This window comes from Corvus moneduloides, chromosome 4 (genome assembly GCF_009650955.1).
Source record: "Corvus moneduloides isolate bCorMon1 chromosome 4, bCorMon1.pri, whole genome shotgun sequence".
NCBI lineage: Eukaryota > Metazoa > Chordata > Aves > Passeriformes > Corvidae > Corvus > Corvus moneduloides.
Genome location: NC_045479.1, coordinates 54,202,652 through 54,227,472, shown reverse-complemented (window position 1 = coordinate 54,227,472; position 24,821 = coordinate 54,202,652). Strand labels below are relative to the sequence as shown.

Here is a 24,821-nt window from a genome sequence, read left to right as displayed (position 1 = left end):
TTTCAGTTCAAAGGAGGTGACTGCAATCCCTGAACACCATGATAGCATTAAATAGCATGTAAGGGAGAAGTAGGATAGCAGCCTACAATTAAAGTCAGGCAACCCAGACAACTTAACTGAAAAGTCTTTTATACCACTGGTAAAATATTTAAAATAAGCAAGATGGGGAATGGAATAAAAACTGATAAAGAGGCCTGCAGGGAGCAAAGTATCCTAAAAGAAGAAAGCCTATATTTATTTAGAAATAAATGTTTAAACAAAATTCCGTCTTTCTTCTGGTGGATTTTCTTTTCCTGCCTAAATGTTTTTATAAGGAATGTTATAAGCTCCTGTGTCATCTTCATGATCTTCTAGGAACCACTGTGTATTGTGACTTGGGACCTACACTTGGAGGCAAACTGATGATTTTTATGCCTGACCCTCCTCTAACATTTCTTTGAATTGGCTGTAAGCATCTCAACTCCCCAGAATATCAAACTAAAATCTTTGCAACTAGTCAGGCCCACTAATATGGGGAATTGTAGAGAAATGGAGGAAAGAACTAGGGCCACATTCAAGCAAATTTACTTTTGGAAGAAAATGCTTTAGGTAACCACATGCCACGCTTTGAGTTCATGCTATTACTTTTATATAAGTCAGAACTGATGTTACTTTAAAAGCAAAATTTGAAACATATTTTAGAATGTATGAAATTTCTTTTCATAACCTAGGTTTCCCAGATCTTTAGAAAAGAAAAAAACCCCCCCAAAATATAGAGGGTCTCCTTTTGTTGTTAAGGATGTACCTGGCATGTAGCCAGAAAACAGAAAATAGCAGTGTATTTCTTTTTTCACATTATGCCTCTACAAGTTCTAAATCTGCAAGTAGCAAGAACAATGTTTCCCCAGAGGGAAATATTTATACCCACTGTGATGATAAAAAGACATAGCTGTGAAAGCATTGCAACAGCTGACCAGTAAATTTAAGTGGAGGCCTATTTCAATTATATTGTTTTGGCCACAGATTGTTTTGAAGTTTGACTGGGCATCCCATATCCTTTCTGAAGTAACTATACAAGGAGTCACTGTGGAGAGGAAACATCCTCTCTCACAACCTCCCAGGATTCATACTTTTCAGAATTTTTTTGGGTGGCTAGGTGATTTTTACCCATTCATTAACATCTCCACTACAGATTTTTCTTTTAGCCTCTCACATTCATGACTGTGAAAGTTGGCTGTCATTTACACAAATAGCACTAAAAATCAAAGGATAAAAATGTGTTGTTTGTAGGCTGGGTTTTTTTTTTTCAAATCTGAAAAAAAAAATCTGTAGGTTTGGAAATGGTGGGAATATTCTTTGCAGCTATTTTCCATCAGATGCTGGTGTTAACAGAATCCGAAGTGCTACATTTGGAAATGTTTCTTCTGGGGGAAAAAAAAATGAAAGGAGAATATTTTACTTTTCAGAATGGAAGTACAAAATAGCAGATCTCTATTGCTTCATGTCACATTAGAAACTGACTCTGATGACTGAAGCCAGTAGCCAGTGGTCTCACATAGCAACAGAGCTGGTTTATTCTCTTCCTTTTATATCTTAGAATAACCATCTGCTTTGACCAGAGTGTAAGGATCTGTGTGAGCCCATGTGCTTGTGAAATATGCATGGCTGTGTGCCTGTGAATACATGTAGGAATGTGAAAAACAGGTTCAAAAGGAATGGGTGAGTTGCATTTATGAGAATGTTGTGTGTTCATTCATGGTCTTGTTTAATGCTTTCTAATTTTTTTTTTTTTTGCAAAAGAATTAATAAATGTAAGACCAAACAATAAACCCTTTGCTAAAAAGCCTTTTCTAAAACTCTATAATAAACAAGAGAAACCTTGATCTCCTAACTGCTGTTATTTTTGAGTAGAAAAGCTCGTAATTTTACCTGACATGTTAGTGAAATGCATCACCAACCTGCTTGTGCAATAAAAATATTTTTGTCATAAATATTAAGGGATTTTGAGGAGATGCAGTTTTACTTAAGTAAAGGAAATAAAACACCAATATATGGGTTTGAAATGAAGAACATTTTTGTCTGTTCAAAGGTTATAACAAAATCTCTCATCCTCCATTATATTTAAGTGTATTGGATACTAAGTGCCACTTTTGTCAATTCACAGTAAATTACTGTTTATATTACTTATTTTTTAAAATTATTTTCTTTCTGTTACCTTACATCAAAAAGTACTGCCACTATTGGCTGAAGAATGAACTGCCTTTGCAGAAGTAAGTCAGTGAGTTTAGTTTATTTCCATAGTGCAGTTAGTTTGTGACTTCCAACACTGGAATGGGATTTTATTTTAGCAGACTTGGCCATGAATAGCAGGCAAAATGCCATGACATTGGCATTGGTGGAAGCACAGAGCATGCTGAGTGCTCAGGTTCTTACTCATTAAGCTAAGCTACCCTGAAGTCCATATAGCAGTGTCAGTGAGAGTACCATTTCTTGGGGTAGTTAAGTAAAGGTAGCTCTGGAGGCTGCATTACATGGCTGCATTCAGACCTCCCAGCAACAGCTCTTTGGCATTAAGGAGACATTTAATTTTGAACAATTATTGCTTGAGAAATTCTATCTTCATCTTGTAATTATATCTTCCTAGGTGTCACTCCCTGTTGACTCATACGCTGGAAAATTATTCTTAAGGGAATCTAGGGACACGCAAGATTCCGTGGCAGGTTGGTTGTAGTTTAAATAATAATTGCTAGAAGTGACTGATTATCAACATCTGTAAAAGTCCCATGAAGAACAGTCACTTACCTTATTTTTCTTTAACAATCTGATTTCTTACCATCCAAGTTTGAGAACTCTTAATATAATGAAGTCTCTGCCTAAAAAGAATGTCTTGATGGATTCACTAAGTGACAAAACTGTCCTGATTTTTGTCAACAGAACTCGAGTTTGGAGCATCTTGTAGTTTTAAGTCTCTTCAATAATCTTCATACTGATCTAGGTTCCTGGCCATTGGAACAGCCTTTCCATATAACCGGGTCTACATTTTCTAGACTTTCGATATAACCAGTAGAAGGACTAGAGGAGGAGGAGAAATGCAGTTGTGTGTTTTTCCTTATATTCTGTGTCATGTCATATTGTCAGAAGTGTGCAGTCTTCTATCACACAGAGGCTCTGTCTGCCTGCAGCAGCACCCCGTGGGTCTTGCAGGAGTTATTTGCTGCGGCTTCTTCTGAGTTTCTGACGTGTTTCCCTACTTGGAATAAGAACTCATCTGCCGTCATGTATTTCTGTCATGCCTTTTGGAAACTTTCCACAGACTTACATTAAAATTTTGTTGACCTAGTGACCAGTGACATATAACTCATAGTAAAAAAAGGACATGTGTACTTGAAGGCAGCTGAGAAATTCCTGCCAGGTAGGACTGGATCCCAGATGTGGCCTAGCTATTTGTCTTGAACTTTTTCAGGAACAATGCGATTTGTGATGAAGCTCTCATGAAATAATTGACTTGCAATGCTGTGTACTGAGTCAGGTGAGGGACACCTCCTTATGCTAACAAATAGGTAGTCGAAATGCATACCTTGATCCCTTCCCTGTTATAATGGTAAGGCTATTTATATTTATGTGGGGAAATAGTTTAGAGGGTAAACTGGTTCTTAGTGTATGATTGTGGTCCCAGCAGTGATCCTTTGAACTGAAAACTGTCTTCAATTTTCTTGATAAAAAAACAATGACCATTCTTGTGTATCCTACTTAGCTGATCCATACATAATATACAGCTGAATCCTACCTGGGGTGGGAGAAAATTCAGCCTTTGTATTTGCATTGAGCTTCATCATTCAGTCTTTTTTTCAGGAAATTAATTAGTTTGTGCAAGTTTTCTACCAAGTCCACTTGCTATTTTCCAAATACACTTTCAACATCTGACACACAGCTTCATATATTTGAGTATTTAACAGTTTACAATCAGCATGTCATCTTGTGACTTCAAAACCCACACAAGCAAAAATTAGTATTTATTATTATACATATTATTATGTTTACTTACCAAAATTATATGGGTATTACATATCCATATTTTTTCCATTTGTCTCATTATTTATCCACTGTACTGACAATATCTTCAAAATATCACTTCTTTGGTTTGGTTTGGTTTTGATTTGTTTGTTTGTTTGTTTAGTGATAACCTGTTTCCCACAAGCTGTGTTATACAGAGTACCTGTAAGCTAAGCAAGCCTAGCCTGGAAAAAAATTTTTAAGATGTGATTTTTATCTCAACAGAGATAAAAAACTTGTTGTTGTTGACCCAGTCTGGTTATGTCTCTGCTTTTAAAAGCACATGAATTTCCAGCTGTAATCATGGTGCAGAGTGGCCAGATTGAGCCCCTTATCAGGAGTCAGGCAGCTCCTGCCATGAGCCTGATTTCCAGCTCCCACCTCCGCTCTCCTTGTTTTTATCATCCCTTTGCCCCAGGTGCTGGGTATGGCACTTCATAGCTGCTGGACAGAAGACAAATGGATACTTGTCACCACTGACACAAGGTAGTTCATATTAACTGTTTTATTTCTCCAATCAAGCTCTGGGCTGGCCGAGGACAACCTTGTCTTTACAAATCTGAAAACAGGTAAAAGAGGCTTAGCAGAATTTGGTGGTAAGACTTATCTTCCTCCACAGTAGCTGAAGAACTACTTTCCTTCAGTGCCCCCCTAATGTCTTTGAAATGTGTGATAGATGCAAACTCTTAATTTCATCTCCTGTGTCATATATGAGTTAGGGAATGGATACAATACCAGTGGGTACAATTACTGATTTCTGTTTGTAGTAGCTACCTGAAATGAGTCTGGCTGGCTGACTCCCTTCTTTATTGCAATAACAGTTTTTAGTTCAGTGCTCTCTGAAGCCTCATCATAGGTCCTTTTAATTGATGGGGCTTAAACGTATAATTTTCTTTTCAGTAAGAGGAAAGTTAGCTCTCATTTCCTTATACAAATGTTAGATTTATCATCATTTTAGCTCAGGGAAATTTAGACCTATGCGGTTTTTTTTAAGTACATCCCCAGACAATGAAGGATTTTAGAAACCAGCAACAGAGACAAGCAGTCATCATACCAAATCAGTTAGAAATGCTGACAGAGTGAAACACTATTTGTTCTTATAATTCAGAGCCATAAATTCTCTGGAGACCATAGATGTCTGAACCATCTGCCCTTTGGTACCTCTGCAGCAAATGGTAAATCCATTGGTATCACGTATGAGACATCTGTTCTCAGACCCTATTTTTTCGTAGTTTGGGGAAATCTCTCTTTTGTTCATGCTTCATAAGATTAATCCTAACTACTAGCCTTAAACTTGTCCTTTAAGTACCTCTGCTACCTATTTTGGAGAATAATTATTCTTTATTTAGTTTGCTGGCTGATAGGAATTGTTTCCCTAGCCACTTCTCTCTCTCTGTGTCTGGGCACTTAGCCCAGCCTGTAGATTTCAAAGGCAGCAGGGTGCCAAGAGGTTAGACACTGTAATGTTGTGAATACCTTTGTGGATCTAGCAATTCATCATTAGCTGAAAATTGATGTCCTGTTATTTGTTTGAGCAACAGTTCTATATGCAATATATAGGTAAGGATGTATACAGTGTTTTGTGTGTTAGAGATAGCCTACACAATTAATTATACATGTAGCAACAAGGCTGAAGTGCATTTTATTTTGTTCCTAGTAGTACTTAACACATTCTTCAATGCAGAGATGCCGAGATACACAGTGCAGTCATGACAGAACTTGCTGCTGCAATGATGGAATGGTGTTTCTTCTACACTGTGTTCACTGAAAATAGCCATTTTAGATACTGCAGTTCTTCATTGCTTGATATCCATTTCACACAGATTGTAGATGGATGTATGTAGTTTATGATATATATGCATTTTGTAATATTTGCATTTGAGTTTTATGTGGGTAGAATGATTTTTTTTTCCTTAAGGGTCATTGCATGAATAGAAGTAGTTGAAAAATGCACTTAAAAAATATGCGAGGTAACAAACTATTCTTTTATATCATTTTTAGGATCTGTTTTACTTTTTGTGCTGAATGATTTTGGGGACAGTTGAGAGCTTGGCATTTTTTTTTCAAGTGTTTCTTTTCTTAACAGTGAATTGCTGATTGTTAAATTTACAGGATATCTGCTGAATATTTCTCTTATATTTCAGCCCTGGTACTTGAGAAAGAAAGTAAAGGACTTTGAAGCGTCTATCACTATAGCCTAATATCAGTTTAGATAATCGATTAAAGTTTTTCACAGCAAAGTGTCCATTTTTTCATTACTGGATTTTCAAAAATACCTGGTAAATATGAGGATCATCAGCTATAAAGGCTTATTTGTTGTTATTGGCGTATTAGTTGTCCATCATGGGGAGACAGGATATTCGTAAAAATATGAAGAAATTTGTTACCATAAAAAGTTTCCATATTCCATTTTATAGCAGATAAGAGTAAATTATTTACGTTATATTTTTGCACTATTTATGGATGGTAAAGACCTATATACAAAAAATTTTTGTTAGAAATGGCAGGTATTCTGACTTGCAAATATTATTTCTTTTGTGTAAACCAGAGAAGAATTCAGGACAAGCCTGTGCTGTAGAATGAATTTCTCAATGAAATGAAATAATAATGTAACATCCCAAGTAATTGATGCATAACTGAAAAAGGTGATATGCTTGCCTGTGACTAAAACTGGGTGATGTAATTTGAAAGTTGTTATTTTTACACTGGCAGTTGATAATTTCGCGCTTCATTTATGCCATGTCTGAACTAGATTCAAACTTAGGATCTGTGCAGAGAGCTATGGAAGCCAATGAGACTCTGCAAAGGCAGCACAAAATCTGATAATGAATTCGCACCATTTTTAAAATATTACGTAGAATAGAATAGAATAGAACAGAATATTTCAGTTGGAAGTGACCTATGATGATCATGTAGTCCAACTGCCTGACCGAATCAAGGCTAACCAAAAAGTTAAAGCAGGTCATAAAGGGCATTGTCCAAGTACCTTTTAATCACTGACACATTTGGGGCAGCTTTGAACCATTCCTACTGATTTTTTTGAGTAAAATAAAGAAAAATACTTTCAGAAATACCTTAATTTTGTGTCTTTGCTTAAAGATTAATTCATTAAGCTTAAGAAAGCTTACACAAGGGACCTTGATAACCATTACGTAGATCTACATGCCAAGCTTCACGTGGCTGGACCCTTGTTGTGCAAATCCTATCACTGAAGGTGTGCATCAACCTAATTTGTGAAGTACTTTGGAAAAACAGAATTCTAACATTTTAATAGGACAGACAAGATGGATGAGAAAGTTGGAAAGCCTCCCCATATACAACACAGCCATCTAACTGTAACTTTAACTGACTAACTACATTTAATGCAAAGAAATATATGTGCCTCAAATGATCTTATAAATCAGAAGATTAATACCAACATTCATTAAAGATAGAATATCTCTTTTAAAACTCATTAAAAATAGATCTCTTTTAAAACACATTCTTATTCACACTGAAAACAATCTTCAATGTAGAAGTATTTAGATGTAGAGATGCAAAATGTACAATTTTCTTGGCTTTGCCTAGTAACATGTCACTTTTTGTCAGAGCTAAATATCATCTTATTTTCTTAATTTTCTGGGTTTATTAATGATTAATTTCCCCGCAATAGGCTCTTATGCTTGGGACCACAACATTCAAGAATAAACATTGGTGGGTGTTAGATGTAGTTAGGAGAATCAGGCAATAGTTCTTAGAGAAAAAATAATTAAAATAAGCAAATCAGCAAACAGTCAGACCATCTATGCTATAGGAAGCTGGTAGCAATATGGACTCAGTGATTCATGAAACAAGCTCAAGGAATTTTTCTCTTGCATGCTCAAATACAGATAACAGTGTTGTAAATGGGGAGTAGAGATTCCCATGAACTGGTCTATGAAAGCTGATAGAACTCACTAACATTCTGTAGAAATTGGCCCTTTTTTCTTAACAGGTAAAATATAAAGATTTCAATTAGTACTGTCTTTCAGGAAGAAATATAAATGTAATCTCTGAGTTTGTGTTCATTTCCTGATTAGTAATTTAGACTATTCAATGACAACTTCTTAAATAATTAAGACAACTCAATTAAGAGTGTCATACTAACAATTAAAAGTCATCTGTGTGTATTCGTTCATAAGAGAACGTTGCAAATTCTCTGCTACAAACTCTCTGCTGACAAAGCAGAGGTGTGTGACAGTACCTGATACTGAAGAGCCACATTATGAACATAAGGTAACTGTAAGACTGTGGATCCATGGCTCAATGCAATGCTGGGTTGTCGGTTGGCATAGATTAGGTAGGTCTGTGGAACTAAGTCCAGTTGAGACAGAGAGTGGTGCTTGACAGCAGGCCTCAGAAGGTTTTTCAAAAATGTATTTAAAATATAATGTAACAGGTAATTGTGTAATAGTCTTTAATGCAGCATTAAGTGTGTAAGTCTGTACAGAGCATATTTCAAAACACGTAGATAATGTTACTTTTGGCCCTGCTGTTGTATCTCAGATTAGCACCTTGCTTTCTCTGCTTGCCAGGTTAGCTAAGAATTTTTTGAAATGTGGGTATTTACTGTGTTAAAATTCCTTTTTTATCCTTTTAATTTTTCCTAGGTGGTGTTTGCATTGCTCAGTCACTCAAAATCCCTCGGGAACCAAGACCAGGAGAATTTGAAAAGATCATTAAGCGCTTGTTGGAAACTCCAAATGCTCGAGCAGTGATCATGTTTGCGAACGAAGATGACATTAGGTGCCTGTTTCCTAATTTTGTGTTCTGAAGACGCTCCTCTTCACAAAGATACTTGGTTGGCTGGTGGAAAATAGACTAACAAAGAGGTTTCAGATTCAATCCTACATAAAATTCTTGGAAATCTGATGATAAGAAACTGAGTCATAGAATTATAGAGTATGCTGGTCCTTTATTCTCTGTAATTCTAGACTACCCCTAGCTCCTAAGAGTGCAGTGCCGATAGATTGTTATTTGGTGACCAAAAAGGAAGAAACCAACAAGAATGCTAGAAAAATATGGCTAAAGATAAAACAAATTAATTTCTATATTACTGTATCTTGAATTCATTACAGCTGTTGTTGAATATGCTTTAGAGTGTGAAAACTACATATTAATTAGTTAGTGTAAGATTACTTGAGCATAGGCAAAATAAATGCTGGGGTTTCTCAGGTTCTTTGTAAATGTGATTTGTTTACTTGGTCATTTGTTATTTGTTTGCAGGAGAGTACTGGAAGCAGCCAAAAAAGCTAATCAGTCCGGACATTTCCTCTGGATTGGCTCAGACAGCTGGGGGTCAAAAATTTCACCAGTCCAGCAGCAGGAGGAGATTGCGGAAGGAGCAGTAACCATTCTACCCAAAAGAACGTCCATAGATGGTAAGGACACAAGTGGCACAAACCTTTCATTTTCTGTCAAAGTCCAAGTACTGTAGGTCTCTTTAAAAGTAATTAAAATATCACGTAGTCCTTGACTACTGGGAATTCAGGAAAAGCTTTCTGACCAAGTTACCTAAGCTGGCCTGATCCAACAATAATTTAATACATCTGTTGAGATGAGGAGATGCTGAATCTGCAACTAGGCAATCTTTTAATTGTCTAATAATGATGACACTTGGGGTGGAGAGCTTCTTAACCACTGCCTGCTCATTCTTTGGGACAAATAAGGAGAGTATTGGATGGATGATAATGAATCAGATTATTCTCTGGGGAGGAGATTGATCTGTGTCCTGCTTTCCTCTCCTAAACTTGCTTTAAGAAGCCACTGCATTAAGAAAGATTCTGACTTGGTGGATGAAGTGGAAGTTGGTTTGAAGCACTTTATTCCTGTGAGGGTACTGGATATAGTAACACCTCTTAATGTCTGGGTAAGTGTGCTAAACTGGTAATTGATTAGGAAAAATAAGCACCACTGATGTTACATGGAGAATTTAACCACAGGGAAATACTTGTAAGGAGCTAATCCAGATGAGATGTGTTAATCATGATTTCATTATGACTGATGGATTGCAAGGGTAAGGCTGGTGATCATCAGGTTTAAGTAGCAATCTTTAGTTTCTCAACTGGTGGAATTAACTATATAAACAGAAGCAGAATTTTAGGTATCCTGGAAGTCCTCTTTTTCAACAAAGAGGTATTTTAAGTGGTCTTGAAATGAAATCTAATCCTTAGATGCTACTATGCTCATAAAATTGCTTGTGCCTTCTTGTTCTTGTATTTATAAAAAATCTGATATTGTCTCTAAATTACTGTTTTTATACCATATCGTATTTTAATGCTTCTTTCACTTCTCTTCAATGTAGGATTTGATAGATATTTTCGGAGCAGAACACTTGCTAACAATCGAAGAAATGTCTGGTTTGCAGAATTTTGGGAGGAGAATTTTGGATGCAAGTTAGGATCACATGGAAAAAGAAATAGCAATATCAAGAAATGCACAGGTAACTGTGAAAATAAAACATTATCTGTAAATTGTTTATAGGAGTGCAGGAAAGGAACTGCTTTCTTTTCATCAGTCTTCTGTTTCCCTTCAGTTCTCCAGTGCATACTGCTGAGTTGTAAGAAATGTGTGACATTTTTTCTTAAACCTGAAGAAAAAATTCATGGACAATGTATGAGAAATTTAGTAGTTAATTTGCACAAGTCCAATGATGGTACAGATTTTATTAAAGACCAGTGGCAGTGGTTCAATTCCATTTATGTTTTCAACGACCTCCTCTCTCACCCCATCTGTAGTTGTCAATAAGATTTCTTTTAGCAAGTGTGTGCATCATGGTAATTCTCCTATTGTTAACCCTGAAGTATATACAGTGAAGATTAAATTTCTGTTTAAACTATTGAGGTCTTGATGGTAGGTCAATCTTGAACTCCTTATTTAGTTTACAAACTGTGTTTGAGGATGAAGGAAAAAGCAAATCAATGTGTTCTTATTACTTGTCCCCATGTGTAAAAGAAGGATTCTATATCATATTATTATAACACTGAAAGACTCTATAAAGTTTTAGCAAAAACTTGAAGTAATTGTCACTAGTTTTGCAAACCTGCTTGCTGAGGCATCATACCCAGATGCAATTGTCACAACAGCTAATACAGCAGACACATCAGCAGCTAACTTCGATCTTCTCTATGAGATATTGTTTTCCCGCTGTTACTCAAAAAGTTTATTATAAGAGTGTTACTTTCTGTGACTACAGCAGATTGCTTATGTTACTTTTTGTGTAGACACTTTTACATAATGTCAGGACTCCTTGTGTCATTTCCTTAATTACTGCCACCACTCCCAGCATTACTGGTTGTGACCACCATCTCTGTGAGCAGTGCCAGCAGCAGTACACAATTTTCCTGCACTACATACATAAGTGGTCTGTGATGTGCCTTGATTTTTCTGGTGGTCTCTTCTGTCACCAAATAATATTTTCCCCATGAAACATGAACTTTTTTGTTCATGTGCTGTCCCAAGATTCTGGCTGCTTGCTGACACTTTCATCCAGCCTTTGTTATAGGGGTGCTCTTCCAAACTTTCTGCACACCAGCACCCCACTTCTCCTGAGCTTGTCAGACAGAAACACTGTGAAGTCTCCAAGAACATGCATTCCTGCATGGTCCTTTCTGGACCATCAGATTTACTGTATGTGTATTGTGCCATCAATTCAAACACTTACTGCACTGGGCTTCACAAGGCACAGATACAACTCACACAGAAATATCAGAGCCATGCATTCACTCTCATTTCAGCAATGCCTTTTCTTCAGCCTTTTACCACATATTACACACACAAAAAAGGGTAATATTCAGTTCCTCACTGAGCTAAATGATAGCTCATTACTCTACTCCTTGGCCTTGATTCATATAGCAGTAAGTCATGATTAGATAGTTACCCACCTCTGGAAAGGGATTATTTTGTTATTACTACTTTAAGTGGAAAATAGATGAGTTTTCTAAGTTCTTCAGGTGGAATGACTGGTGTATGTGTTGTACTTTGGGAAGCTCTAAATGTTTCCACAGATGGTTTTATGACTTGTCTCAGCCTCATCACATCTGTCAATTGAATTACCAAGTGAAAAGTAGTATATGAAATGCATAGGCTGTATCTTGATCCAAAATAATTTCTAATTTGAAACAGATTTCTGTATATTTTATGAAACAAAATTATGGTATGTTCTCTGAACCTGAAAGTAGAAAGAAAACATACTTTCTGTGCCCAGAAAGTTAACATGGTATCAGGTGATGAGACAAAGACATGGGTGTCCTCATATAATGGTTGCACATGCATTTTTATCAGCAGGGGAAAAAACAATTAATTCTTCTGCAAAGTACCTATGAGTGATAGGACTCTTGACTAAAACCACTTAAAAGTGGCTTGCCACAATAGAAAAAGTCTCCACTTGAACAGCAGCAGAATGACACAAATTGGCAATTCATCATGATCCCTATGCTCATCTAACTCAAATTTAAAGGACTGGGTAACAAAAGTACCCAAAATATGTTCATTTTAAGTAAACTGAATCAAGAGGTGGTGGTGGTGGTAAGTTCAAAATAAACCTCCTGTGATTTAAGGAAAATGATAGGTGGAGAATGGGGGAATGACCCTCAGCCCAGTTTAGATTCAGAGAATTACGAATGATATCTTGACATACCCCAGTTCATTTGACAGGGCTTCTTGAGCACAAAAAAGAGGCAGTAATGAAATCCTGTCTGGTTCTTCATATCACAGCCCTCAAACAGAGGACTGTGTACTATGATCTTCTATGTCTGCTAAAAATTAAAGAATATCCCACCCATGAATTTATCTTTCCCTTGAGAGGCCAAAGGCATTACCTCATGGCCAAGTCTTCTCTGAAACAATGGTGGTAAAGGACAAAAATGAATGAATCCCCAAATTTCAATTAGAATATAAGAGTTGTTACATTTAATTGTTTATAACTTAATATTGAAAACCTTGAACCTCGGCCTATCCCCACTGCCGTATTTCCTTCCAGTGGGTTTTCTCTGATATTTTATGTGTAGTTTTTCAGTCCTAATTTTCTTAAAAGGCACATGCAGGTGACCAAGCAGGTTGTCCAGAGAGGTTTGGGAGTCTCCCTCACTGGAGATATTCAAGAACTGTCTGGATGCAGTCCTGGGCCTGTGCTCTGGGATGACCTTGCTTGAGCAGGGACATTGGACCAGATGACCTGATGTAGTCCCTTCCAACCTGACCCGTTCTGTGATTATCTGATTCTTTATTCCCATCTCTAGTTGAGAACTTGAAGGCTGACCTTAAAACCACAATTCATTCTAATTTTCCTGTACTTTTGTTTGGGCACTGCAGAAAATAAGATTCTCTTTGTGTTTTGCCCACGAGTCCAATTTGTATATCATGTCACTGTCTCTTTAAGTATTCAAGAGGTGTCTGGATGTGGCACTTTGGGATATGGTTTAGAGGTGATTATGATGGTGCCAGGTTGGCAGTTGGTCTAGATGATCCTGAAGGTCTCTTCCGACCTTGATGATTCTGTGATTCTTGATATTATGATGTCAGTAGACAGTAGTACACTGAAAGCAATTCAAAAGCTTGAGATACAGTCACAATCTGAAAATCTCTTTCTCCAATGATATTAAAAGGCAAATTGATAGGTATAAAGTTTTCTCAGGCTTGAGATGTGTTTTGTTACACCTTCCTGTTTATCTTACTTAGGAAGTACTTGAATCTTTTTCTCATATAACATTTGTAATTCCCAACAACAACAAAACTGTTATCCCTGTTCTCTATTTAGTCAAGTTATTCATAGCTTTAAATTTTTGCTACCTGCAGTGAGGATGCTACTAATATAATCCAATTTCAACCATTTTTTCCCCCTATGAATATACAAGAAAATACTTAATAGTGAAAAACCTTTCTCTCTTTTCTTTCCCATGTAAAATCAACAGTCTTTTAAGCACTGGAAGTCTGAAAGGAATTTATCTTCCTTTAAGTTTAAGAATTACACAAGGGCATGAGCCTTCTTACCTTCTTCTGTTCTTATACATTACTGACTATTGCAGCCTACTGTTGTAATAACTTGAACACTTTATTTGAATTTTAAAATCCTGTTTATTTGTGGTTGCTGTTGATTCTTATTCATAAAAGAATTTGTTTTCTGGAGATGCATAAAGTAATAAGTTTCTTTTGAATTTGTCTGTTTGTTTGTTCTCTGATTTTTGCCATTTACAGAAAGCAATGATTCACCTAAACTTTGAAAAAGTAATTTTTTTCCCACTATTGATTTGAAGCTAGCTCTGTGTGTTTCTGAATGTGAACGTACATTGATCAAATCCTCAATATTAGAATATTTTATTGAAAAATACTAGAGATTTCTTATTCTGACTTTCCTGGAATTAAAAATATATAAAATTGGGCCATTAACTTAGTTGTCGCAATGACCGCCACTGACCACTGCCCAGGCTAGCTCCTGTGGTGTGCGACAGGAGTGGGGAGCAGCTGGAAGCTCTCGGCTTTAAAGCTGCTCCTCAGGAGTTCAGCTCGGCCCAGGGGAGCTGAAGCTCCAGGCACAGTGGCTGTCAGCAGTCCCGAGGAGGGAGATAAAAGTAGCAAGGAGGCTTGCCACACTGGATAACCCAAGTTTATTCGAGGCAACTCCCAGGAGACAAGCCTGGAGCAGCTCCAGGGAACCTCTTACAAAGGGAGGTGTTACAATGGGGATGGCTTAACTGGGGACCAATAGAAATCTCTAAGGGAGGGATATGGACGAGGATAGACATTTCCTTGGGCCAATAGCCCCAAGCGGAGGAGCGAAAGGGATCACATGCCCCAATGGGGCATCCAGGTTTAGGGGATTTCCAAAGGGGGAGGTATCTACAGGGGTAGGGTCTCGGGGGATTGATGGGGACCATATTAGGGTAAATTGGGAGGTTTCAGATGATGGACGCTGGACCTTCGGGAACAACAGGAGGGGTTTGGGTGATTGATAGCGAAAGAGCCAGAACAAGGGGAGGAGAAAAACCATGTAGGGAGCACCGGGGGAGAGGCTTGGGTCTGGGGGAAACCAACTGGGAATAGGAGTGGGGAAGGTAGGGATGAACCATTGGGGTACAGAAAACTTATGTAAAAATACAATAAAGGTATTGCATCACCACACTTAGTAAGCATGAAACAATAATTCAATGACTACCCTTAAACTATTTTACTTGGGAAAGGAGAAACACATTTGCAGACAAAGCTCATTTGTATTACTACAACAAAATTGAAAGGGGCACTACCAAGATTAAGCCATATGTAGAGGTTACAAGAAGCCTTACTTTACATATTTATTCAAGGTGTAGGTTTTCTGCATTCAATAAAAACATATTCAGTGAGACATGAACCTTTCAGAGATCATCAGCAGTCTTTCTCTAGCACTGGGTTCTCTGTGGGGAGGAGAAGTGAGGAGATGGAAAGGTTTTCACTCATCCCTCTGCCCCAGCAGAAAACCGTAAAGGCAGAGACAGTAATCATTCAAACTTTGATTCCTATTGATCCTTCAAGAGGAAGGGCTTGTATGGTGGTTGCAGGAGATGGCAGAGACTCTATGCCTCCTGCTCTACTTTAACATCCTGGAGAATTTTCCCACACACTCAGCTTCCCAGTTGACTCTACTGGGAAGAAACTGATCGGTGGGCCAGTTTTTGGTAGTTGAAGATTTAGCATTACTTTGAAATACTGTGGACTGACCAGACTTATCTCTGGCATTTTGTTCTTAGCTCTGACTCTTGGTTGTTGAGCTATTACTTGTCAGTCCCACCTTAATGTAGATTTCTAGATCTTGTCTTTCTTAAGAAGCCTACAAAAGGATGAATTCAAATATTAGAAAATCAAACAAAGATATTGCAGAATACTCTTTTAATAACTGCATTGAATAGAGGTGCTGACAATATACATCACTCTTTCAGAAAAGCAAAACAGTGATAGGAAAAGAAAGCAGCATTAATGATGAAGTGTAAAGAGAGAAGGGCAAGAATTAAATGAAATCTACTTAGATTTGCTTCAATTAACCTCACAGACTGCTAATATTTGATTTCAATCTAACAAAAATTTCTGAAGTCCTCTTTTTTTATTTGTATGTATATGTTTGTGTGTGCCTATACAAGTAGATATATGTTTGTGTTTGTATGCATAAGCAGATAGAAATGTAACATGCAATGAAGTTGCTTGCTATATCATGTGTTAATGGGAAAAATCATAGCCTCAACTTCAAATCTGACATAAGAAGGCAGTTCCATTGAGATTTGTTCTGGATTTTGCCCATAGAATCCCTTGAAGGCATACATTATGGTCTTTGCACAGCAAAATGGGGTCCTTTAATAAAATATCAATGTAATGTGTCACTTTCATAAAACCTCAACAAAAACGTTAATTATAAATCTTCTTCATGTACATCCCCACAGAAGGAGTCTTCCTCCTGTTTTGTATGGTTAGAATTCTAATTACTCTGCAAACCTAATCAGCCTTTAACTGCCTATAATGACTGACTGTGCTGCTAAAAATAAAGATGGAAGAGTTTCCGAAAGTTTAGAGACCTGTGTCAATTAGCCTAATTTCAATTTGCTCTATCAAAATGAGCTGTTTGCTTCACTGAAAAAAAATCACGGTGCAGTATAATAGAAACCATGGAAACCTAGGAACTTTGCAAGAACAGTATTTAATTATTTTCTTAACTAACCTCTTTGGAATTACAATTTTCTCTAAAAGTATTAATACAAAGAAGTAAATTTACTCGTGTGTATGCAGTCACATTCTGAAAAATTTATAGGACAAATTGAAAACCAGAATGTGAATCTTTTAGAAGTAAAATGACTTGCTACTTAGTTTGAATAATGGTTCCTTTACCATCAAATCACTCCTAAAGTAGTTTTTTTTCTTGATGAGACCTACAGAAAATTAAGAAAACTGGCATAGGTGCAGTTGAGATACATGCATTAAGCACAATTCTCAAAAGGCACTAAGGCTCAGGAGGGACTCTAAAAGAATGCACAGAAATAGCTGTTGCTCTCCCTCTTTGTGATTTATGAGTTGTGACTGGGATGTTTAGGCATAAGATTTAGAAAGGGCAATTCTTATTATTTTTGTTCTTTTGCTGTTGCTTGCCATTTTCTTGATTTCCATTTGAAAAGTATCTGCTAAACAAATCACAAAATAATTTTTGACATTTTATTTATATTTCTGAAATATCTATTTCTGTTTTGTGTAAGTACAGTAATTGCACATAAAAATCACAGTAGTCAGATTTGCAGCATAAGCAGGAGCCAAGTTGACCATTGAATCTTTGTTACCCATCACACCAATTGGACCCAAAAGACTTTGAGGGAATATGGAGTGACTTGCAACATAAACTGTTATGCAAAAGTTCCCACAAAACTGTCTTTTCTCTATTAGTTAGTACTTGATTTACAGGATATAAGCAATCAAATAAAAAATATGAGAACAAGGGCAAAGCAAACGGTTTATCTTTCTATTGTGATCTCTTTACTGATTAATTACTGATTAATTATGTTTGATATTAAAATATATTTGAACTTATTTTGATGTTAGATACCACCAATACCAGAAGTAAAACTATATTTTTAATAATTATATGAATTTTATAATACAATTTTGAAGGGTAAACTAAGTTATTTTATCATTTCATCAAGTAGCAATGGAAATACCTAGGATTACTTTTATATCATGAACATTTTGGATACATTGAATAATTATTCACTCATGAAATGTCCCTGATTTATAAGTAATTGCTCATCTTTTGTGGAAGGAAGTTCAGACTGGTCACCTGTAAACAGATGTAGATGCTTTTAAATCTACCAACTAGAATTTTATTGCACAAGGAGTCCTTGCAAAATCAATGGGACAGACACAATGAACTTTAGTATAATTCAGTGTAGGAAAGGAGGTCAGAATTTGTCTTTCAAAGGTCAAATGTAGCGATTAAATGTACCAATTATAGTTCAGTATTTCCAGAATGTTATTTGTATCCAATATTTGAGGTAGGTGTTTTTGTATGAAGGGTTCTTATGAAAGGTCGGGTAGAAACACAAGTGTCCTTAATTTGTGTTAAAATCAGGGTACAGGGGAGAAAAGGTACATTTGTTGTACTGAGCTTACATGGCTTTAACTGCGTGACTAGGCATAATGATTTGGACTCTGGACTAACGCATGTTTAGGGCTTGCAGGCTTGCACTTGGATGGAGCTCATGAGAAAGGATTTACTTAATTCTCCGACTTCTGGCAGGCCACCTCCATATGTCTCAGTAAACTGCTTAGACTGGTGTGACTTACCCTGTGAGGATGCCCATCTCTCTTTACGGATTGCAAATAGACCCAGATGACTAAATTGGATCAGGTGTTCCACTTTTAGATTGCTCAAACCAAGTGAAATGACTCCCATTCCATGCACTGATCATCACCTTCTCAACAAAGCAATCTTCCTTCCCAGTTCCTGTAAGATCCCAGTGATAATTTTAATATTTGTTTATATTAATTATGATTGTATTACTTAAATGTTTAGAGATAATTTAGCATTCTTACAGGTACTTTCACACATAGAAACAGAAGGGCAGTCAATACATGACAGCCCTCTGTACACAAATAATCAGAAAATATTCCTCAGATCTGAGTATGTGACCATTTGCTTATTGATAATATCACAGATTTTGAGGATGTAATATCCTGTGGAATTATGCAAAAATATTTTAAAATGACTTGTAGTAAAAGATTTATATTTCTGTTTTACATTTAGATTTTGTTTAAAAATTAAATATTTAATTATTCTGGCTGAAATCCTTTTATACTATGAAGAGATGATACCAGGAGACAGAGAAATTAAAGTTTTAAAATCTTTGATGAATCTACATAAGATTTGTGATCTGTCACTCAGACAAACACAGCTGATGTTGTGATCTCACATACCCTATGGAAAATAAGTTGCTTTCAGTTTATTAAAGCAATACCGTGGAATGAGGTGTTTTTCCTTTGGTGGTATCTTTGGTTGTATCAGTAGACAATGGGTGTTTAATGCTCTGGGGTTTTCTACTCTGACTTCAGCATTTACTGAAGTTTTGGCAGCCAAGAATGGTCTTGTTTGACTTGTTACTGTGTTAAAATGTAAAATAGTGAAAGGGAAAGTCTATGCAGTACATACATTCCACCTGACCCCACAAAATAAGAAGATCCAAATGCCTTCAAAAACTCTTCAGTCATAGGGCAGGTGGTGTGCTGAGGTCATGCTGTTCAGGGTCCCCTTGCTTCCAATCTGTTCTTTACTTTTCCATGTGCTTGAATATAATATATTTGGGCCAGAGATTGCATTTTTCAGATTTTGTTTTTGAACAGTCTTTTCTATTCTTTCAAACAAAGAAGAAAAATGAGGGGGCATTTGCATGTCAGAAACCTGTTTGTAGGAGTCCAGTGGAATTTAAGTGCCACTTAAACATTGCTTGCCTCAGAAAATAAGGGCACTTTTTCACTCAGTGCTGGATTCTGACAATTGGTAGGCTTTTTCCTGATCCATACTCTAGAAAGAACAGCTCTTCAAAGACTCTCAGGTAGATCAACAATTATTCCCTCATCTTGAAATGAACAAATAGTTTCCAGCAACAGAAGCACTTCAAGGTAACTTTTTAAATTGACTGTGGCTTTTGAAACTACAGCAAAAAAGAAACAAATTCATTTTATGCCTTTTAAATTTTGAAAAATTGACCAGATCTCTAAAAGTGGTAGTTTTAAGAGCATTGTAAGTGCTGGGTTAGAGAGCAATAGAATAATCTCTGCAATTTGCAGAACTGCCGTGAAGAATATGTTGGAATCACAGAATTGTTATGGTTGGAAAAGATCACCAAGATCTTTGAGTCCAACCTTTTACCAAACACCACCATGTCCAGTTGTTTCAATTTCAGAAATGACATTTTATATTACATGTAAAATCTGAAATTTTTTAAGGTCACTTCCCATTTTAACTGAAATGTTTTTACCCATTCCACTGTGAAATTATCTTACATGTAGTTTATGATGATAATAAAGGAGACAGGGTTTGAAACACCAGACCAAAGATTTTGCAACTTAGTTTCATAGGATAAAATACAAAGGATATATAGCGGCCAGATCTTCAATGCTGTACATGAGTGTTGCTTTATTGACATGAAGAGTTATGAGATTTGAGAGGATATGGACCCCCAAATGAGAGTAATAACTTGATTCTTTGTGGACTCAAAGCGGTCAGTAATCAAAGGCTGAGTAGGATAAGAAAAGCTTTAAAGGAATGATCAGAAGGAAAGCTACATTGCTTTTCACTTCAGAAGCCAAGAGTTAGATCTTATGAGTAGGGTGAAAATAAGCAGAGTTTTGTAGTGAAGTTGAACAGAACCTTGAAATTGAGACAAGGAGTTTGAACATCCTATGAAAAGGGTAACCAAACAAGAATTTGATCTCAGCAATACTAAATTCTGAAATTTTCTAGTATCAGTGAATGCAAAATTGTTTGTGAGAGCAGACGGCAGTGCATATTACTCTTTGAAATCTCTTTTGGTCTGCTGTTATGTGATTCTGTTTTCCACAGTGTATATACATATATATATATATTTATTTTTTTCTCATTTAACATGAATCACTCTTCTGAAAAAAAGAATTTAAACTATTTGTAACCTCCTTCACTGTAGTATTGAATCATGTTGGCTTTTGCTTTTTGAGCCTTTAACATCAATGCTTTATGTTTACTTCCAGTAATATATGTGACATTAAAAAAAGAAAGTGTGTTTTTAGAATGTGAATGCTGGTTTTACAACCTTCCTCACTTTTTTACAGTGCTCCTTAGATAATAATTTAAAAAAATCCTGTATTAATTATTTTCTTGGTTTATATATTTTTTTTTATTCAATTTTAGAATAGTGTATCTGAGCGTATATTGGTTGTGATTACAAAGGTGATCTTTTTAAATCCTATCTCAAACTGGGTCTAGTGCATTCATCGACATAAAGACCAGCATCCTTTCTCTTCTTGGGCTTCTCTGTTCTTGTTGGTCATTTACAGTATCTCTGGCTGATGCTTAATTATGATATTTACTTATCTGAAATGTGGCTATGTGAAATTTCAAATGATCATGTTTTCATGATGTTCAAGTCCTTAGTAAATCTTTTATAAACTATGTACATTTTGCTATGGCTCAGTTTATTGGTTCATTTATCAATAAGTTTATGAATATTTTTGTTTTGTTTTCCAAAGTAATTTTTTTAAAAGTTTTTAGTGGTAGTTTAAATTAATTCTTATTTCAGAGTGAGGAGTTAATTACATTATGATCAAGCATTTCAGGTGTAATTATGCATTCAAATAAATTGCTGTGCAATATTTAGAAATACAGCTCCGCTCATGCAAGGTAGGCTGTATGGGGGCCACTTAGGCATCTGTGCAGGACTGCACTGACCTCAGTAGCATTTCACAGCTGAAGGATCTTATGAATGATTATGACTACCTGAGGAGTGTCTTAAATATATTTTCTACTCATGTAGAAATGTTCCATAGCCAGTTCCACAAGGAAATAGTAATTTTAAGTGCTTGTACTTTGTGTTCTTATGATACCTCCCTAGAGAACAGGGAGTTATTTGAAAAAATGCGTTATTAATACTTTTCATTGGTCATATGTTTGTCAACTTCATATGTGATTGACTTTCTGATCAAATGATGATGATATAACCCTATTCCTTGGGTTTTGACGTTCATACAGATCTACTCTCTTGAGCATTCAATTTTTAAATATTAACATGGTTAGCAGCATGCTTGTATATATGTCTCAGTATGCATTAATCTCCTGTATAAAATCTCCCTTCCCTTAATTCCACTGTCGTCCCTATCTGTATGCAGGTCTAGAGAGGATGCTTTTGGAGCAAAATCTTCTGCCTTTCCCAGCCCCCTCTCCTGTCTCTAATCTTTGTGTTACTGATCTTCACGTTAGAAAGTCTAAGTGAGAGGTGAAGGACTGAGGAAATTATTAAGACTAATAGCAGGCAGCCTGGAGTAAGGGAACCTGATGCTGTGGGAGCTGGGCCTTGGGGCCGGACCTCTTAGTGTTGGCAAGCGCTTTCAGGCCACAGGAGAACTGTTCCCTGTCCCCTCTCCCTCGTTCCTAGCCTTAGGTGAAGGGAAGCATTTACAATGACTGCTGTTACACATTAAGAACCTATTTTGGAAAATGGGAAAAAATGTTATAAGGGTCAAAACCTTTATTCTTAATTTATTATTCAGGAACTCCTCTTGAGAAGCAGAACTGCAAAGAAGATCAATCTTCTATTTTAAAAAGGATTTTGACATTTGCAATTGAAATTAAACCAATCCATTTTACAATTCAAAGCAAAAGAGAATTAAACTTTATCCCATTCCAATGAAAATACTATAATGTGTTTTCTAACATAGAAATCAAATGCATGTAACCAAGAGTTTCAAACTGGTTCAGTTCTAAAATGCAACAGTTCCATTTTGAACATAGTCCTGGTTTTCTCTGCTTTTTTCCCTGCAAACCAAAATGTTGCAAAGTATTTTAGAAAGCATATTTATTGTGATGGAACTACATTCTATAGTGAAGTGTAACTCTGTAACAAAGCCTCCCTGTGAGTCTATAGCTTAAGATGACGACAAAAATGTATGATTTGGGACCCAGGAAAAAAAAAATTGTTATCAGAGAAGAGTATAATATTTTATTGTGTACAGTACATGCATGAACAGTAAATATTTATATAGCACACAGTTGATGGAGACAATAATGACTGTGTGCATGAATGACATGCTGATTATGATGAATCACACAGATAAAAACATTGACAATGGTGTCTAGTAGTTTTCCATGTCTCTGGACATGGATTTATCCTTCTATGGGTCTATTTTTCAGAAGAAACTATCTAAATTAGACATTTCACCTCTTCCTCAAAATCAAAGATATGATTGTAGCAGTAGAGTGTCATGTGAGAGCTGGGTAAACTCACCACATAGTTATGTGTTTCCTGAAACCCAGCTATGTCAATTCCTACAAGACAATGAAACTCTGTGAAGAATGCAAGTTTAATGCTCTTGTAGAACTATTTTATTTTAAACACTTCCAAAAATTGGAGCATTTATGCCTCCTCTTTTATGGCCTATTGTCCCTGGAAAAAAATAGGATGAAAACTTTAATGAATTACTGCACTTGTATCACAGGGATAGGTTATTCAGCTTTTTGAAAGACTAATTTTAGGCAATAGGATGACATCAGAAATGGAGTATATTTGGTTCCTGATGAGTTATTGTTCAAGAAAGATGTGATTTCCTTGGTTTGTTTTTAATTCAAAGTACATTGGTAATTGTGGAAATCTCATCTTTAACACAAGCTTTCCTCGTTCAGAAGATTTCTTAATGTCCTCCCTTATTTGTGGGGACTATTGTGTCCAAAGATTCATAGAATAGTTAAGGCTGGAAAAGACCTCTTAAGATCATCTAGTCCAACATTGCCATGTTCACCACTAAACCAGGTACATGTTCCTCTGACATTTATTAAAACCAAGCCCCTCTTTCTGATGGACAGACTTTTCTTGGCCATGTGTTAGAGCAGCTCTTTTTTCCTTTGCAGTATTCATGCCATACAACACACAAATTCTTGGTTATTCATAAGTCACTGAGGGTAAGAATGCACTCGACTATGTGGACACAGATACCATTCCAGCTGTGAAATTTTGTGAGCTGGCAGGCTTTGGTGGAGGAGAAGCATCCAGTGACCGTGGAGAATGAACGGTTTTCATGGCTCAAAACAAAGCAAAATCTTAGTCAATCAGAGGATATTTTACTTTTTGTTAAGCCGTGTGCAAACTTTGAGATTTCTTGTTTCTGAAACGTGCATTGTGTTCATGCTGTGAGGTTTCACTGACACTTGGAATTGATAATTTAGGCACAGAAATGTTCCCACAATTAGCAACTGGTAATTCAAATATAGACAGATTGGTAATACCTTAGGCTGTGAGAACTATGCTATGCAAACAGAGGTCCATTGTCCATTCATACCTTGCAAAAAGGAGAGAGAAAGAAAAGAGATGAAATGTTACTTCTATCCTGCCCCAAATCATGTGTTGCTTACCTGCTTGATTGCTTATCTGTTGCATGCAGTGGTTTGTTTGTACTACCCTGTAGGTACAAAAATGCTGCTAGCGAGGATTTTCTTGTTATTTTCTAAGTCCGTGAGAGACTTTTCTCTCTCACAGAAGAGGTAGCAGGGAATGTAAACAACCAAGCCACCTGCAACCTTGGAAAGTCTTGTTTATGGTATAGTAGAAAAATATTTTGACAATGGATGTTTCAGGATTTTAGCCAATCACCCCCAAGGGGTGGCTGGTCCTTTGTCCAATTAGACCATGAAGAAAAAAGTCTATAAAAGAGTTTGTAAAATAATTCAATCAATCAATCTTGCTGCACAATTCCTGCCTGCTGGATCTTTTCTCCTCCTCCTCCCTATGGCTGCAGGACACGGTGATATACCATAGGAACCAGGCCTGCGGTAATACTACCCCATAAAATTTTTTAGACCTGTAGATGCTGCCTGACCTGTCTTCCTCCACTTGTCTTGGGCTATGTCACTTACATAAATTGAGCTTAATAAGGTGATTCTGAAATTAATTTCCTCTTTTAAAGGTTAAATATTTTTAGTAGAACTCAATTGTGATGACGCTTAGAGAACTTGCATGGAGATAGCAGCCTGAGCCTTGTGTGGTTGTGTATCACACCTCATACTTCCTAACATTGTGCTGGGAAGC

At 36.5% G+C, this 24,821-nt stretch overlaps 1 protein-coding gene across 6 annotated transcripts in view; it reads left to right on the top strand.

Annotated features, from left to right (window-relative positions):
* The window catches only part of GRM8 (glutamate metabotropic receptor 8), a 326,496-nt gene that overhangs the window by 142,742 nt on the left and 158,933 nt on the right, over positions 1-24,821 (top strand). For all 6 annotated transcript variants that reach the window (XM_032106709.1, XM_032106708.1, XM_032106712.1 and 3 more), the window contains 3 exons: positions 8,661-8,796; positions 9,277-9,431; positions 10,355-10,492. In XM_032106709.1, the coding sequence (XP_031962600.1) occupies positions 8,661-8,796; positions 9,277-9,431; positions 10,355-10,492 (429 nt within the window). The remainder of the gene's footprint in view (positions 1-8,660; positions 8,797-9,276; positions 9,432-10,354; positions 10,493-24,821) is intronic.